Source organism: Tachypleus tridentatus, chromosome 2 (assembly GCF_004210375.1).
Source record: "Tachypleus tridentatus isolate NWPU-2018 chromosome 2, ASM421037v1, whole genome shotgun sequence".
NCBI lineage: Eukaryota > Metazoa > Arthropoda > Merostomata > Xiphosura > Limulidae > Tachypleus > Tachypleus tridentatus.
In genome coordinates, this window is record NC_134826.1 from 46,570,905 (window position 1) to 46,588,699 (window position 17,795).

Genomic DNA, 17,795 nt, shown 5'->3' on the forward strand with positions numbered 1-17,795 from the left:
TAAGCGAGGTGTGACAACATCAAATCAGAATTAATTTGCTTGTCGTGAACCTGAATCACCAATTCCAGACTGGATTTAAGACTAAGTATCGTTTGTAAGTTTGTAAAAGTCTTGTACATAAACTATCATTTGTAATACCTATTAGTAATAACCATTGTTATAAATTATATTGGTATTTTGTTTGTATATTAAAATATATTTGTGTTAAGAAAGAAAATTGTGTGTATCGATCTTGTTTGCAAATATCACAAATTTAATACATAAGCAACGTTTAATTAACTTCTAAATTAAAATTTCCGGCTATTTGAAATCGTAAACGTGACGTACATGACATAATAAATCGGAGACTCGTGCGATTGTTCGTAAGGAAACTATAATACGTAACAAGGGGTATACCTTTCCGCATTGCGTAAACTGTATATTTGTCGATCGTGATTTGTTCTTGCAAGACGGGGTCGTTTTTGTGTTTTGTTGAATGAGAAAGAATGATCAGTATTTCCATGTACATGTATAAAAATATAACATTAAATGAAGTGTGATTTATACGCTAGACTTGTATCAAATAAATAGCAACAGAAAAAGTTACATGTATACTCACGTGTACATGCAATCTTTGCAGTACAATGTCATACTTCTTGAAATGCGTGCAGCACTGATGCTGGAACATCTCGATCATCAAAAACGCGCCCACATTCTGAGTTGAGAGAGTTAACAATGACGTTCTACTTGCAAAACACTATAGTTATAGCTTAAATAACTACAAACCAATGCTAGAGGCAACCGTAGAGACGCCTTTTAGGTAAAGGGCAAAGGAACTGAGAGTCAATCTTGGTGCCGTTGCATGTTGTTAAGGGTTTAGGAAAACACATTCACTGTATAGAATCATAGACAGAGGCTTGATCGTATTACTTTCGATCATGAACTTTGAAGAAGATAAAAGCAATATTTCAAACAATCTTCCGGTAAGTCAACGGTAAGTTTATCTATTTACAATGCTTAAAATCCGGGGTTCAATTTCCCGAAGTGGATAGGTAGCCAATTGCCCAGCTTTGCTCTAAAAAATTACTTACAAACAACATTTCAAGTAGACTTTTACTTACCTATATACTACGAACATACCAAGAAATATTTGCAGGACCCACTGATGTGGAAGCACAGAACAGCCCAATATTAGAAAAAAAACGCTAATTTATATAGATAACATCAAAGTTTTATTCCAGAAGAGTCGCCAAAAAGCTGATAAGAAAGATAAATGGAGGGAATAAGCAGACAGATTAAAAAAGAGTATTGTATTAGTAACTAAAGAAGTCAAAAAGGGACAATTCACTCTTTAAAAGAGTAAGAAAGAAAGTCTTAACAGACAAATCATGATCGGATGAAAAAATGAAGAACCTCATCTCCGGTAGGAAGGAGCTAGCAGGTAAGTTCTGTGCATTGAAATTTGGACTTAAAAGCATTATAATGATCTGGTTATAAGGGCTACTGTAATGGTTTACTAGGTATTATTACAGGAGCGACAATTCTAATATCCGAAACAAGACAGTAGAAGTCACATTCATCTTATGGCTACGAAATTCGTCATAGATGTTAACTCATTTCTTGTTTATTGTACTTACCACACTGGACCTCAGCTACCAGAAAGGTTAGCTTACCGACTTCTCGGAAAATTAAGAACAAAATCCCGAAAAAACAGATGTAGATCACTGAGTTATCAAGATGAGAAACCGATTACTAGGGCTCCCAGGCTATTTAACCCAAAATGTTTGAACATTTGGCCTTTGAAACCCATGGTGGTTGCCAGTTACCTAACACGTGAAGTTACTTGGAGCTAGCATATATATTGCATAGAAAAATGAAATGAAAACAAGAATGATGAAGAAGAAAAAAAGACATTAAAGGGTTACAAAATCTTCTAGACTGTTTAGTTTACAGGATTTACTTCATCAGTCCTAACTTTCAAGAGTCCATAATAGCTAAAGATCACATAAAGAATAAGCTGATCAAAACCCAGCACAAGCACTTGAAATAAGACGTGGAAGAGAGCGAAATGATCATTGAAAGTGGGGGGAAGAGAGAAAGGAAGACAAAATGCCATAATGATCAACTCATAGAGTGTAGTAACACTAATAATCACTCCCCATCTCGGTGGCACAGCGATATGCATGTGTACTAACACCACTATAAACTGGGTTTCGATACCTGTCATGGGTAGGTAGTCCATTGTGCAGCTTTGTACTTAATTCCAAACAAATAAACACTAACTTTCAAAATTTATGACAATTGGAACAACAACGAATAATGGTTAAGAAAACAAAAAGCAACTAAAGTAAATACTTTAACATTTTGACTAAGTTTCAATAGACCACAGTTATTACTACTTTAATTTTAAATAACGTTATTTCCATTACCGCGTGAGCGAAAAAGAATTAATGTATGTAAATAGATTTTTAGTGTGAAAAGTTTCCTCTAGATGGCAGCAGATGGTGTGCCTTATATGAGAAGTATTTGTTTTTTGTTTTTTGGAATTTCGCACAAAGCTACATATATATGAGAAGTAAAGGCCGACTAAGAAAAATGTCATCACGGGTGGCGCCTAACTTTTGAAGTTTTTGACAATTGTAGCAACATAAAAAAAAAAATCAAAGAGATGAAATAAAGATACTCTGGAAAAGAGCAAAACTTATTAAAATATTTCTCCGAAAGAAAACTGGAAAGGTTCCATTTTCATCTTTAGCTGGCAACATTATTTTTAAAACTCATTCATTGGGAAAAAAAAAGTTCGATTTTCACGTTATTGGTGACAGCTCTAGCACTTTCTTTTTCAAGACATTCAGATATTTATCTAAACCGAAACTACAAATATTACTCATTTACCTGATAGATAACAGTAATAGAAGGTATCTACAGAAGTGATTTGAAAGTTCTTTCAAATTAAAACGATTTTTTTTTCTTAATATCTTAAAGATGGAAGGAAGAATGCTATTCACTAGAGTGAATCTTTGTGGCATTATATTGGAAAGCTTAACATTCTAGAGTGAATCTTAGTGGCATTATATTGGAAAGCTTAACATTCTAATTTCGGTTCTCTAAACGATGATTGAGGTAAAAAAAGCATAATTGTATTTATCAAAATTGGAGCATGCAGCGTGTGTGTAACAGCAAACACAATAATATAATTGTAACAAAATACAATAAAAACTACAAGAAGCAATAAAACAGAGATAAAATAAAGCAACTTGTTTTATTTTCTGTTGTTTAGACAAGCATTTGTGACTCACAAGAAAAATTCATGACAAATATAAAAGGCCTAAATTTATTCTAAATGGTTTTTAAGTGACACGTGACCCAAAAGGATTGGTTGTTGTTAAATGAAAACTATAAAATGGGCTACTGTTGCTGGGCTAACCACATGGGTATCGCCACCCCTAGCCTTTCGACTTACAAATGAGCCACTGAGGGGCAACCCAAAGAAAAAGAGTGATTGAACAATAGACACTAAGTTGAGTGTGCGTTATAACCCTAACAATGAATTTCTGTACTTTGCTAATGAATAAAACCAGAAAATAAAAATGAAACATCCCATATTTCTCCAATGTTATCAAACTGTTGAGGTTTAAAGTGAACATCTTAACATTTGGACTAATCTTTAATTGATACGAATTATTACTCTTTTAATGAGAAATAAAGTTGTATCCATTACCGTGTTGGTTGTGTATGTTTTCTTATAGCAAAACCACATCTAGATATCTGTTGTATTCACCGGGAGTAATCGAGCCTAAGTTTCGACAGTTAACCTGATTTACACAGAATTTTCCGATACTGAAACTAATAGTCCCCGATAGTTAACTAAATTTACACAGATATTTCCTATATTGGAACTAACAGGCCTTGAGAGTTAATCAGTTTTTCACAGAAATTTCTTATACTGCAACTTATAGGCCTCGACATTTATCCTCGACAATTAACCAGTTTTCAAAGCAGAAAAATACACTAAGGTCACTTGAAAGTTTAAAAGGATGTCAGTCGAAAGCTAACATATAAAAAATGCGAAAGAAAAACATATCGATATCTTGGATCGTACATGTAGATAAATTTGTCAGCAGTAAAATAATTAAAAATAAGAAATAGTAAGTCACAGTAACTCCAAGGTTAGTATGATTCTCAATTATATAGAATCATAATTGATGGATTTGAATTGCAGCAAAAACAATGGAATTCCAAAATCTGGTTTGTAGAAGCGAATAGATAAGACAAAAACTATATTTTTAAAGTGGTATTTTTAATATCCGATGTTTTAAGCACAAAATGTTCTCATACGTTACGTAAATTGTCTCGCACGCAGAAGACTGGTAAAATCATTCTGCCAATAACTCGTGGCTATGTGAATCTTTCAACAATTAGGCATAACGTACTATAGAAAACATATTTATAACTTTTCGTTATTATCTTTTCAAGTTTCTTCTTTACATTGACATTGCTGAAAGCTCAGATGTAAATGTACGACCTCACGTGCACTTTATCATTCCTGAATCGCTGTTATGTCGTATTTTACTTCCATAAGTAAGCAGAAAAGAAAAGTGGGTGATTGTACCCACAACAACAAAATAATAATGTGTCGAACGGCTGTGAAATCAGTCTAATGTAGTTATTTTATTTAGTTTTGGTCAGAGTTTCATACCTCCAGATCATGTAAAATTACACACCTACTTTCGGCTGGATTGTCCTTCCCAGACATCTAGTTCTTCATAACTACGATTACATCATTTCTCGTACAGTAATGTTTTTCTTGAGATACTCTTATATCTTTCTTTTATTTATAATTACTTCTCACACGCACACACCACCCCCTCATCTTTACTACGGAGATCAGCCGTGGACTTCCGCCCGCACCTTCCCTTAAAAACAAATAAATTATAATCTTAATTACGAACAAATGTTTAAATTTTAAAGGAGTTCAACATGATCAGTTGGGTAGGGCGCTCAACTAGTAAGTAGAAGGTAGCGGGTTCGAATCCCGCTCACATCAATCAGGCTTCTCCCTTTAGTCGTAGGTACAATATAAAGTGGTGGTTAAATCCCCCCTATTCGTTGGTAAAAGAGCAGCCAAAGAGTTGGTGGTGGGAGGTGATGAATAGGTACCTTCTCTCTTGTTTCACACTGCTAAATTAGAGACGGCGAACGCAGCTAGCTCTCGCGTAACTTTTCGCGAAATTCAAAATAAACAACAACAACAAATATAAAAATATTGATTACCTGGTGAATAATTGTATTAATCCAAAGTGTAAAAAACCATTTATGAAACCCGGTAAAACTCGGGCATTTTCTGTAAACTTAACCTGGAAGAAGAGAGGTTACCAAGTTTTTTAACAGTACAATAGTTAGTTCCCAAGATTTCGCTAACAGTGAGGGCACCAAAGTGATGAACCAATGAATTCTAATCATTATAAATGTTTGTTTCATGGCATTCCATACTCCTAGTTAAGCCGGTATTAAAGGCGTTACTAGGCGTTGCACACGCAGCCTGTCATCCAATTCTAACTGACAGTGTCTCGAATATCCAGTAGGTGTCTTGAAAAATCAGAATAAAAACAAATCATGATCAATATCATATTGAAATGCCAAAAAATTTTGTACTTCTCTGCCCAAACCTCAAATCTTTTAAGCACCTAACAACGCTTCTGACTGGCTTATTAAGTTACCTACATTAGATATTATATATGAATATTCTTAAATGTTGTTTTATGTATAGTTTCCATTGATCAAAGATTATTGATAATACGTTATGTGGTTCAGATTTAAATAAATATGGTTAAAATAACTAAACTATCAAATGTAATGTTTAGAAGTTGGTCGATTCATAACATTATTGTGTTGGACGGGTTCTTTTAATCGCTTGATGAAAACAGTTTGCAGTCCACGTAACGAGGCCCAGCATAGCCAGGTGGTTAAAACACTTCACTTGTCATCTGAGGGTCACGGGTTTGAATTCCCGTCGCACCAAAAATGCTCGTCCTTTCAGACGTGAGGGCGTTATAATATGATGATTAACCCCACTATTCGTTAGTAAAAGAGCAGCCCAAGAGCTAGCGGTGGATGATGATGACCAGCTGCTTTCCCTCTAGTCATCCACAGCTAAATTAGGGAGAGCTAGCGCAGATAGCCCTTGTGTAGCTTTGCGCGAAGTTCAAAACAAACCAAACCAACCCACGTAACGATGATAGATTAGTTTCGTTCTTTCTTAGCATTTTTATAAGTCTGTATAGTTGTTGTAACTCCCCTCAGTAGCACAGTAGTATGTTTGCCGACTTATGCTGCTAGAAACCGAGTTTCGATACCCGTGGTGGGCAGAGCACAGATAGCCCTTGGTGCAGCTTTATGCTTAATAACAAACAACACTAGCGACTTGTTGTGACTTGTAGGTCAAACTTCACAAATGTCATTAAAACTCAAGTATTTCGTTGACGGTAGTTAGACTAAAGTAAGGATAAAGTTATTTGTGCAATCACACGGTTAACCGATAGAGTAACTGAAAGCACGTGATAATTAACACTGATCCAAGTACTTTAATGAACTATACTGATTGATTCAATACTCTTTGACTATTCACCACTCACTGAAAGCAAAATGCTGATGCTCATATTTTTAATCCAGCCTCGTCTTTCGATATTCCTCGAATTTACTCGACTTTTCATGACGTCAAATTTAGAATTTTCTAGATCTACTCCCAAAAACTTACTTGATCTTTAAGTCATGCGCCATTTAGCTAACATGTGAATTAAAACATTGAAAATATAACTACAATGATATTATGGGGATCTCAAGGAAGGACATAAGATAGACGTCATATGCAGTGTTACGTAATGAACGATTAATATCAGAGAATAAATATCATATTATATGTAATGTGATTTGACTAATATCAGAGAGCAAAAACACCATACTATATCTAGGGATATGTTCAACTATTTACTCCAGAATATAAACATGATGTCATATGTAATGCGATATACCACAACTACAGAATACAGTTTCTTTTACTAAAGCTATCCTCTCCTATCGGAAGCAAGAGCAACTTTACCACCAAGAAATTCAAGATTTTTTTCCCATCTAGCTGCTTGGATGAGCACATGGAGATTACACAACTTACAACTGTGTCTTAACATATAATATCACACAACTTACAACTGTGTCTTAACGTATAATACTACACAACTTACAACTGTGTCTTAATACATAATATTACACAAATTACAACTGTGTCTTAACACATAATATTACACAACTTACAACTGTGTCTTAACGTATAATATTACACAACTTACAACTGTGTCTTAACGTATAATATTACACAACTTATAACCGTGTCTTAATACATAATATTACACAACTTACGACTGTGTCTTAACGTATAACATTACACAACTTACAACTGTGTCTTAACGTATAATATTACACAACTTATAACTGTGTCTTTACACGTAATATTACTTTCATCTCTCAGTTGGACAACTTGTATTAAGTTAAATTAATAAATCGGTTAAACATTCACGGATTATTAGGCGCTTAACCAATCAGAAGAATAAATACAAAACAACCAGATACCAGTATATTTCATGTAAAGGCTAATTAACTTTTCTGCGAGAGATTGTTTGTTTGGTTTTGAATTTCGCGCAAAGCTACACGAGTTCTGCGGGAGAGGGAAGTGACCGATAACTGATACACTTATACTAACTTGTGTTTCAGCAAAGTGATGTTTAGTCTTTCCTACTTAAAGTGTATGTGAAAACGAAAAGCCACTTTGGTATTTAGCCTTGTTTTTTCCCTTCTTTTAGCCTAGCAATAAATGGTATATATTAATGTATTACATTTAGTAGTATAGGTCAGTGCATGATCGCGTGCATGCCCATTTATATTATTTCAAATAACCATAAGATTCTAACTTGTGGTTCTTTAGTATTAAGATACACCGTTAATCCTTTTCATAAATCGTTAACTTGAAAATGTTAGTTCTGTTGCGTTATTATAACTTTCCACATTTATTATTGTCTAAATAATATTAACAACATTCCTGTTGGAGCTAAAGTTTTTGAGAAATTCAGTTTGAGTTTTGTTCCAGCTTACGTGCAAGTGTGAAAATCACTCATAACTTAATGATAATGTTATTTCCACCAACCCCCTCTTAAGTGGCTCAGCGGTAAGATTGCGGGCTTACAACCTTAAAAATTGGGTTTATATACCCATCTAGGACATAGCTCAGATAATTAGTTTTGTAGTTTGTGTTGTCCATACAGCAAAGCCACATTAGGCTATCTGCTGAGACCACCAAGGGGAATCGATTCCCTGATTTTAACGTTGTAAATACGTAGATTACCGCTGTACCAGCGGGGGTCGTTTTGTAGTCTTGTACTTAATAAAAAAAACAGAGAAACAAACGCAAACATAATGTTATGTAAAGTTTAAATAAAAAATGGTCAAAATACATTATTTAACAACATGGTTATGAAATGTTTGTGTGTATGGTATTTTTGGTTTTTCTTGGCTTTTTCAAATGGCGTTTTGAATTCTAAACTCAGTCCTTGTACAGTTTTGAAGAAATATCACACACAAAAACCAACAATATGAAATGAATCAAACATACGCACACTGATTCACAAAAACAATGTGAACTGAATCAAGCATACACACAGATAAACAACAACAATATAAATTGATTCAAGCATACACACAGATTCACAAAAAACAACAATATGAGCGGTTTAAGCACACACACACACATAGATTCACAAAAAAACTGATTTTACTTAATATATAAAAAAGAAGTTTTAATTTGAAAACTTGAGGGTCCAAAATATTATAATAACTCTCGTCAGAGAAGCTAATGTGCATTTTCGCACAAATCATGGGGGAATTTATATATTCAATCAAATTTATGTAGCTTGGATATAGTTTCGTTTAGTGTTGGACGTTGGCTATTAGTTAACTTTCCCGGACTGTGAATCCATATGTCGCGAAAATGTGCTCCGCACTTTGGAACCGTGGGTGCGTTATAAGAGTGAGGTCAAATCCAACTATTTTGTCAAAAAAACACTAGCCTAAAAGATGGCGGTATGTGTTGTTAAATAGCTGTCTTTCTTTTTGTCTATCACTTCAGAAAGAGGGACGGATATGTGTGGATAGGTCTTGTGCAACTTTGCGTAAAACTTCTAAAACAGGCAGACAGGTTCGGTTTATACTGTTAATAGCGAGCTTGCATTTCCCAAATTATTTCGTTAACTTGAGTAGTTATACAGTTAAACTTAACGCTCCGATAGACAATCAAACCCGGACAAGTTAACATATCGTAAAGGGTTGTATCAACTTGCGAAATTAAGTAATCGAATAAAATCTCCCTGACAGGCAGGAAACCACTGTTTTGTTTTCAAACAATTTCGTTGAAAATTCAACTTGTTTTATTATTCGTTTTTAAACTAATGAAACTCGTACGTATAAAACAAGCATCGCTGGTTTAACACTGTTGATAAAATAATTTGTTTGCATTCAAGCCTATGAATATTGTCAAAAACAGTTTTATAGCATTCGGACACTGCATCTAACAAAAACACTAATTCTTTGGTGTGGTTTTTCCTGTGTAAAAACCAAAAACAGTACTTGCACATAGATTTATCACTAGAATCCGAGGCTAAAATAATTTGTGAAAAGGATTTTTGGTTTGTTTTGAAATTTCGCGCGAAGCTACACAAGGACTATCTGCGTTAGCCATCCACAACTTAGCAGTGTAAGACTAGAGGGAATGCACCTAGTCATCACCACCAACTCCTGGCCTTCTCTTTAATATCAACGAATAGCGGAATTGACCGCCACATTAAAACATCCCATGGCTGAAAGGGCGAGCATGTTTGGTGCGACGGGGATTCGAACCGGCGACCCTCGGATTACGAGTCGAACGCCTTAACCCACCTGGCCATGCCGAGCCTCGGTCAAATATGATACAATAACGTTACGCTCACCAAGCACTAACAAAGCGTACTTAACGAATTGTAAATGTACACTTATCATTATGTTATAGCAGTTACAAAATACATATAATAAACTTCTATTAATCTTGTTCCCCCTGGCCCGGCATGGACAAGTGTGTTAAGGCGTTCGACTCGTCATCCGAGAATCACGGATTTGAATCCCGATCCCACCAAATATGCTCTTCCTTTCAGCCGTGGGGGCGTTATAATGTGACGGTCAATCCCACTATTCGTTGGTAAAAGAGTAGCCTAAGAGTTGGCGGTGGGTGGTGATGACTAGCTGCCTTCCCTCTAGTCTTACACTGCTTAATTAGGGACGACTAGCACAGATAGTCCTCGTGCAGCTTTGCGCGAAATTCAAAAAACATTTGATTTTTGAATCAATTAACGCTTGATTGATGTTCTTTTACGAACTATTTACTTTTGTTTGTTTCAAAATAACACTAATTATTTGACTAAGTCAGCGAGTTCTTTTTAAGGTTCTCCAACATGTATAATTTACTTGTATTAAGCAGGTAGCAACTGTTAAATTATATAATAAATCTACCAAGATCCAAGATCAATTTCCAAATAAAATGTAACAAGAAGAAAAAAAAGTCAAAGGCGTAATCTTTTTGTTTAATTAGAACTAATATATTGAAAAGGTAGGAAACGTTACCCGAGTTTTATCCTGACTAAAGCTTGGAACTAAGCGTGGCGGGCAGACCCAGGATAGCGCATTGTGTAACTTTCTTCTCTGAAAACAAAAAACTATTTTCCGATTGTTACCACAGCTACAACATTTTACAGAATCTTGCAGCGACTCTTTAACCATAACAACTGTATCACTTAACTGTAATAATGTTGGTCCAGTGGTTAACTTGAGGAAGGATTCCATCTCTGTGCAAATACTTTGTACATTGCACAGCTGTAGGGATTACCTGTAAGTTTATACCATAATACCTCTAGTTTTATTCAACTGTTCATTGGATACCAACTACACTTTCAGAGTTTGACCTCATAATTAGGGCACGGATAAAAACAACTAAAGCTATGTAACTAAAAAACTAACATTATAACATAATTATAACGTAACATTATATTGGGTTTCATATTCTAAACAACGATTAAATAAAAGATTTGTAACAGCAACAGAAACGTAACCACAGAATGAATATAAAAGCGAACTATTCATGGTTAAAGCTACCGCACAACACTTCGCTATAATTTGTTTTTATTATCATTAATAAGGTCATGCAGACTAAACATTAATGTTTTGAATAGAGATCTTTGTAGAGTGCATTTCCAAAAGATTTTTCAAGAAGTAAAAAAGTATTAACATTTGATTAATATACAGTTCAAATGTATCGAGTTTAATTACTCCCAATTTTGTTTGCTTGTTTATTTCAAATATCTGTGCAAAGCTATTTGAGCGTATCTTTCCATAATTTTGAACAAAATAGCTAATATGGAAGACAGCTAGCCAACTTCACCCCTCTACTGCTAGCGCACTCTTGTCACATCAAATAATGCGGTTTTATCGTCGCTTTAACGGCGCATCAATGACCCAAAGCAAGGAGCGCATTTTTGTGACAACGGGTCCTGAACCATGAACCTTCGTATTCAAAATCTCGGCACGCTCGATCTTCCAAATATAATTCAAGTCAGCCCAACAGTTAACTGTACACACCTTTTGGTTTTTAATGCCTTTGTATTCCAGAGATAAAAGTTCCCCGTTGGTACAGCTGTAAGCATAAGGATTTAAAACGCTAAAATCAGGGGTTCCATTCCCGTCGGTGGACTTAGCGGATAGCCCGATGTGGTTTTGCTATAAGAAAATACACGCACATACACACCCAGAGATAAACATATAAACAACCGTACGTAAGAAAAAGGCATAGCAAGCATGAACATGTAAATATTTATATAGTATAAAACATATCTGAGATAAACGTATAAACAAATGTATGGATGAAGGTATGTCAGGATGGACATATACGTAACTGTACGACGTAAAATACAGTGCGGATAAACGTATAGACAAACTTATGGAGGTAAATACGTCAATAATAAACATATAAGTTATGTAGAGAAAAACACAACAAGAGTAAATATATAAATACCTGTACGGAGGAAGACATACCAAGGATAAACATATAAATAATTGTGTGGAGGAAGACATACCAAGGATAAACATATAAATAATTGTGTGGAGGAAGACATACCAATGATAAACATATAAGTATTTATGTAAATAGAGACATACCAGGGATAAACAAATAAATAATTATGTGGAGGGAGAAATACCAGGGATAAATATATAAATAATTGTGTGGAGGAATACACACTAAAAATAAACATATAAATAATTGTGTGGAGGAATACATACTAGAGATAAACATGTAAATAACTGTGTGGAGGGAGACACATCAGAGATAAACATATAAATAATTATATGGAGGAAGGTACAAAGCAAGTTATCAATATTTCTAATATTGGGAAGCCTAAGATTAGAAAACGAAAGAAAAAAAAAGCACTATTTCTTTAATTGAAATGTAATTAGTCAACTTTTGTTAATGAAAAAATACTAGGCCTCATGTTCTTACTTGATAAAACTGTCTTGTTTAGCCGTTGACATCGCACGAAGTTTATTCCCACAAGTTCTGGATTCTCTTCATCCACTGGCAGTGGGATTGAGTCTGAATTCCGTTGACTTAATCGACTTCTAAACGTCTGCTGGATGTTGTTCTCGCAACATCTCGTTACTTTCGGGGTTTTAGGTTTTTCATACTATGTTAAGGAGAAACTGACAAAGCTATAAATTGAAATATTACTCAATATTAATGTTGACATCTACCTCATTATATTCTTATGTTTTACTGATTTTTTTAAAAAAATTCTATTAATTCACACTATTAAAGCCTATAATATTTGTCCATAATATAATTTATTGTGTTTTTTTTTAATCTTTTCACTTACTGACATATTTTTAGGATGTATTACAGAAGCTCGTCTTAAAACTTAACTTTCGTTATAACAATTAATTAAAATTAATTCACAAAGAGATGCAAATAAAATAATTATCTTTAGTTGATAATGCACATCTGCAAGAATGGATTTTTTTAATTGTATTTGACTCAAGTAAAATACAACACACATATATATATATGTATGTATAGTTTGATTGAATCCGTTAAAAAAAAGACGTTTACTTTGAGTGATTCGACATTATTTTAGTGGCAGCATTTCCAAGGCCACTATCAACATAAAAATATTATTAAACCACAATAGAATTACAATTAACTATTAAGTACGAATTCATATACACGAAGAACGTGGTAGTTCACACGACTGAATGATCAATATTTTAGTCGCAAAACTGTGATTTATGTACTTTTATATATTTACCACCAGGCGGAGGTAATACGTGGTACTTTAACAAAATGTATGAATCGGTATAAAAAAAATACGTATTCCCATTTTGGGAAACTATTATTGGTCAATTTTGTGTGTGTGTGTGTGTGTTTTCTTATAGCAAAGCCACATCGAGCTATCTGCTGAGCCCACCAAGAGGAAACAAATCCCTGATTTTAGCGTTGTAAATCAGTAGACTTACCACTGTACTAGCGAAAGACTGTCAGTTATGGAGTTTCAGTTTATGTTAAATCATGATTTTGATTTGGGTTTCATTGCTTACATTTTTAAGCCTCAATTTATTTTTACATTACTTTACACAATTACAATTTTACAAAATGACTCCCTTTGCCACAGTAAGAAAAAAAAAAATAATGAAATTGTCCTTTTCCGCTTGCCATAATAAAGTTCCCCATTGTGTTTCATAAGTATTCTAATGATAAAACAAATAAACAAACAAACAAAAAACCTTCACATTCGGCCCGGCATGGCCAAGTGGTTAAGGCATTTGACTCCTAATCTAAGGGTCGCGGGTTCGAATTTCCGTCGCACCAAACATGCTCGCCACTTCAGCCGTAGGGGCATCATAATTTTACGGTTAATCCCACTATTCGTTGGTAAAAGAGTAGCCCAAGAGTTGGGAGTGGGTGGTGATGACTAGCTGCCTTTTCTCTAGTCTTACATTGCAAAAGTAGGAACAGTTAGCGCAGATAGCGTTCGTGTAGCTTTGCGCGAAATTCAAACCACATTCATTTAGTTAAATGTTCTTGAAAAAAATATATTAGGAAAGTAAAACAACGGTATTTTCTACTTTCTGGGAGAAGAGACACCAGATTCTGGGCGCGGATTTGCCCTGTAATAGAGATGAGGATTTCGTAGTCTGGCGATCCGGGTTCGAATTTGTACGTCACCTCAAAATATTTCCCGTATTTTAAGCTGTTGGTGCATTATAAAACTGGCAGTCAATCCCTTACCATGGATTATAAGTGGTAAGGTGGTATTTATTAGCTGCCTTTCATCTGTCGGCTCAGCTCAAAATCAGGAACGGTGGCAAATAACTTTGGCAGCTGTACAAGATACAAGCTATCAAATTTACTGAAGACTGTACCAAAAACACATTTAGTTATGCTCAGAGTAAATAATCTTGATTCAGAACTATAATACAATAACCACAGATATGGTTACATGTGTTAGTTTAATGGCCCATTACAACAACCACAGATAGGATTACATGTGTTAAGTTTATGATCCATTACAATAAGTACGGATAGGACTATTTGTGTTGGTTAAATGATCCATTACGGCAGCCACGGATAGGGCACAGGTGTTAGTTTAATGATCCATTACAACAATCATGTGTAGAATTCCATGTGTTAGTTTAATGATCTGTTACAATAACCACGTGTAGGATTACATATGATAATTTGATGATCCAGTACAACATCCACGGATAGGATTACAGGTATTACTTTAATGAACCATACAGAAAATAGCATGGTACCACATAGTGTAAACAGGTAATTAAACGTAAGTAATCCCAAACGGTTCAGCAGTAAGTATGGAAGCTTATAACAAATAAGAGCCGGTTTCGATAATCGCGGTTGGCACAGCTAGATAACCCATTACGCAATTTTGGGCTTAACAACAAATAAAACATATTATTGTTTAGAACATAAATATAAAAAAGTAATGTTTATGGTTTCTGTTTTGCGGTACGTTTCTTAATCGGTGTTTACTTTTAGCTGTTTATCAGTATTATTTAGACACCTTAAAATCAGGGTTTTCATTTTTGACACTGTAAAGAGAATACGGCCCGGCATGGCCAGGTTGGCTAAGGCGTTCGATTGGTAATCTGAGGGTCGCGGGTTCGAATCCCCGTCGCACGAAACATGCTTGCCCTTTCAGTCGTAGGGGCGTTATAATGTTACGGTCAATCCCACTATTCGTGATGACCAGTTGCCTTCTCTCTAGTCTTACGCTGCTTAATTAGGGACGGTAAGCTTGTGTTGCTTTGCGCGAAATTAAAAAAAAAATAAACAAAGAAAATACAGATTAATAACAGCTACATAAAATAGTTCTATGTTAAAACTTTGTAAGAAGAACTAATAATTTATATGATGTTATCAAAACAAACGTACTACAAACAGACAAAACCTGTTTCTTTTCCTTCAGTGTAATATTGTCAAAACTCAAATTCTGTAAGTTCTCTGTGTTTATAGGAAAAGCACCGATTTCTTTGTGTGTGTGTGTGTGTTGGGAATGTTTTATCGGATAAAAATGAAATTCAAAAGCCCTAGCCCCAGTCGTACATGATATCGAATTAGAAGCTACATTTCAGGATTTTCAACCATCTATATTAGAGTAATTACTTATCATACGTGACTTACAAAACACCAAGATATCCTGCCATCTATAGATCTCAAAGATGAAAAAAAAAAAAAGACCAAAAATCCCGGATCATTGAAATTTATTTCCTTTTCTCCCGAAGTTCTCTCTCCTTAGCGTCTCTCAATTTTCTCAAAGGGTCTCTCTCCTTAGCGTGTCTTAATTTTCTCCAAGGGTCTTTCTCCTTAGCGTGTTTCAAGTCCTTACAAACATTAAGGTATCATGCCAATTTGCAATTTTAGAGATGAAAAAAAAAAGAAAACCCGGGTCATTGAAGGTTTTTTCTCTTTTCTTTTCCACGAGTCTACCTAGCACGTCTCATGTGTTTAGTCGTCTGCAGTGTATCATAAACATGCTGAAATCCGTGAGAAAATAGGAGGTGGGTGGATGTTTAGGAGGAAATTTAGACGGGGGCGTATGTCATGTTACGCTAAGAGAGAAAAAAAAAACACATACATGAAAAGGCTTTCAACAAACATTCTTAATACGAAGATGCAATTTTAAAATAAGAAAACTTAAAAAAGTGCCATTGCGTTCAGCATTTCCTTATAAGGAAAGTTGTGCGCCACTTAGAACAACAATAAAAGTATAACAGTACGTAACAGATTTCAGTTTGGTTTGGTTTGTTTTGAATTTCGCGCAAAGCTACGGCTATCTGTGCTAGCCGTCCCTAATTTAGCAGTGCAAGACTAGAGGGAAGACAGCTAGTCATAACCACCCACCACCAACTCTTGGGCTATTCTTTTACCTACGAATAGGAGATTGACTTAACTTTATAACGCCCCCACGGCTGAAAGGGCGAGCATGTTTGGTACGACGAGGATTCGAACCCGTGACCCTTAAATTACGAGTCGAATGCCTTAACCACCTGGCCATGACGGGCCCAGATTTCAGTTAAGTCAAATAGAACACAGATACGAAGCCAAAATTCTGGTTTCATAACTGGGGGAGAGGTGGAGTTGGAAGATAATAATCATATATGCTGGAAGAGAATTCCATACATAACTCTTGTTTAAATTCATATTTTGAATTGGTTTCTGATGTACTTTACAGCCATTGGAATGAAGGCCGTTAAATAAATTCTAATTCTTTAATAACTGTTTTATATTGGTTCGCGTTCGTGGATTTAATACGAGTGGTAAGTCCTTTAGCTTAAAATAAAGATATACTATTATGTTAGAAATGTGACGGAATAATCACTTGTTGATGAATAGTAAAGGGGTCACGTCCCTCATCCTCTGTGTGAATTAGGCCTAAGATGAACTAACATTTTAAAGTATTTTTCTTCAGGCATATTTTTAAGCATTTAAAAATTTAATTGCAGCTTTTCAACCTGTTTGTATTTTTAATTTCGCTCAAAACTACAAGAGGGCCACCTACACTAGCCGTCCCTAATTTAGCAATGTACAACTAGAGTATACCATCCACCGCTAACTCTTGGGCTACTCTTTTACTAACGAATAGTGGGATTCACCGTCGCTTATAACGCCCCCACGATTGAAAGGGATACCATGTTTGGTGTAAGGGGAATACAACCCGGGACTCTCGGATTACGAGTCGAATGCCTTCACCACCTGGCCATGCCAGGTCCTTTCCAGCTTTACAAAATTCGTGAATAATGATAAGAATAATTAGAAGAGTGTATAATAATAATATTACAACCATGTAATGTTCGCCATAACCAGGCCTGGCATGACCAAGTGGTTAAGGCACTAGACTCGTAATACGAGAGTCGCGGGTTCGAATCCCCGTCCCACCAAACATGCTCGCCCTTTCAGCCGTGGGGGCGTTATAAGTGACGGTTAATCCCACTATTCGTTGGTAAAAGAGTAGCCCAAGAGTTGACGGTGGGTGGTGATGACTACTGCCTTCCGTCTAGTCTTACTTTCACTGCTAAATTAGGGACGGCTAGCGCAGATAGCCTTCGAGTAGCTTTGCGCGAAATTCAAAATAAACAAACCCAATCGCCATATTCATTGCTGATGACGCGTTTCGTTCAAT

At 35.3% G+C, this 17,795-nt stretch overlaps 1 protein-coding gene across 5 annotated transcripts in view; it reads right to left on the reverse strand.

The window, feature by feature from the left end:
- LOC143242718 (ras GTPase-activating protein raskol-like) overlaps positions 1–17,795 on the reverse strand; it is a 100,091-nt gene that overhangs the window by 71,952 nt on the left and 10,344 nt on the right. For 3 of the 5 annotated variants that reach the window (XM_076486203.1, XM_076486196.1, XM_076486193.1), the window contains exon 2: positions 12,602–12,785. In XM_076486203.1, the coding sequence (XP_076342318.1) occupies positions 12,602–12,785 (184 nt within the window). Of the gene's footprint in view, positions 1–4,707; positions 4,751–12,601; positions 12,786–17,795 lie in introns of those variants that run through there. The other 2 variants (XM_076486237.1, XM_076486220.1) reach the window with 1 other exon arrangement.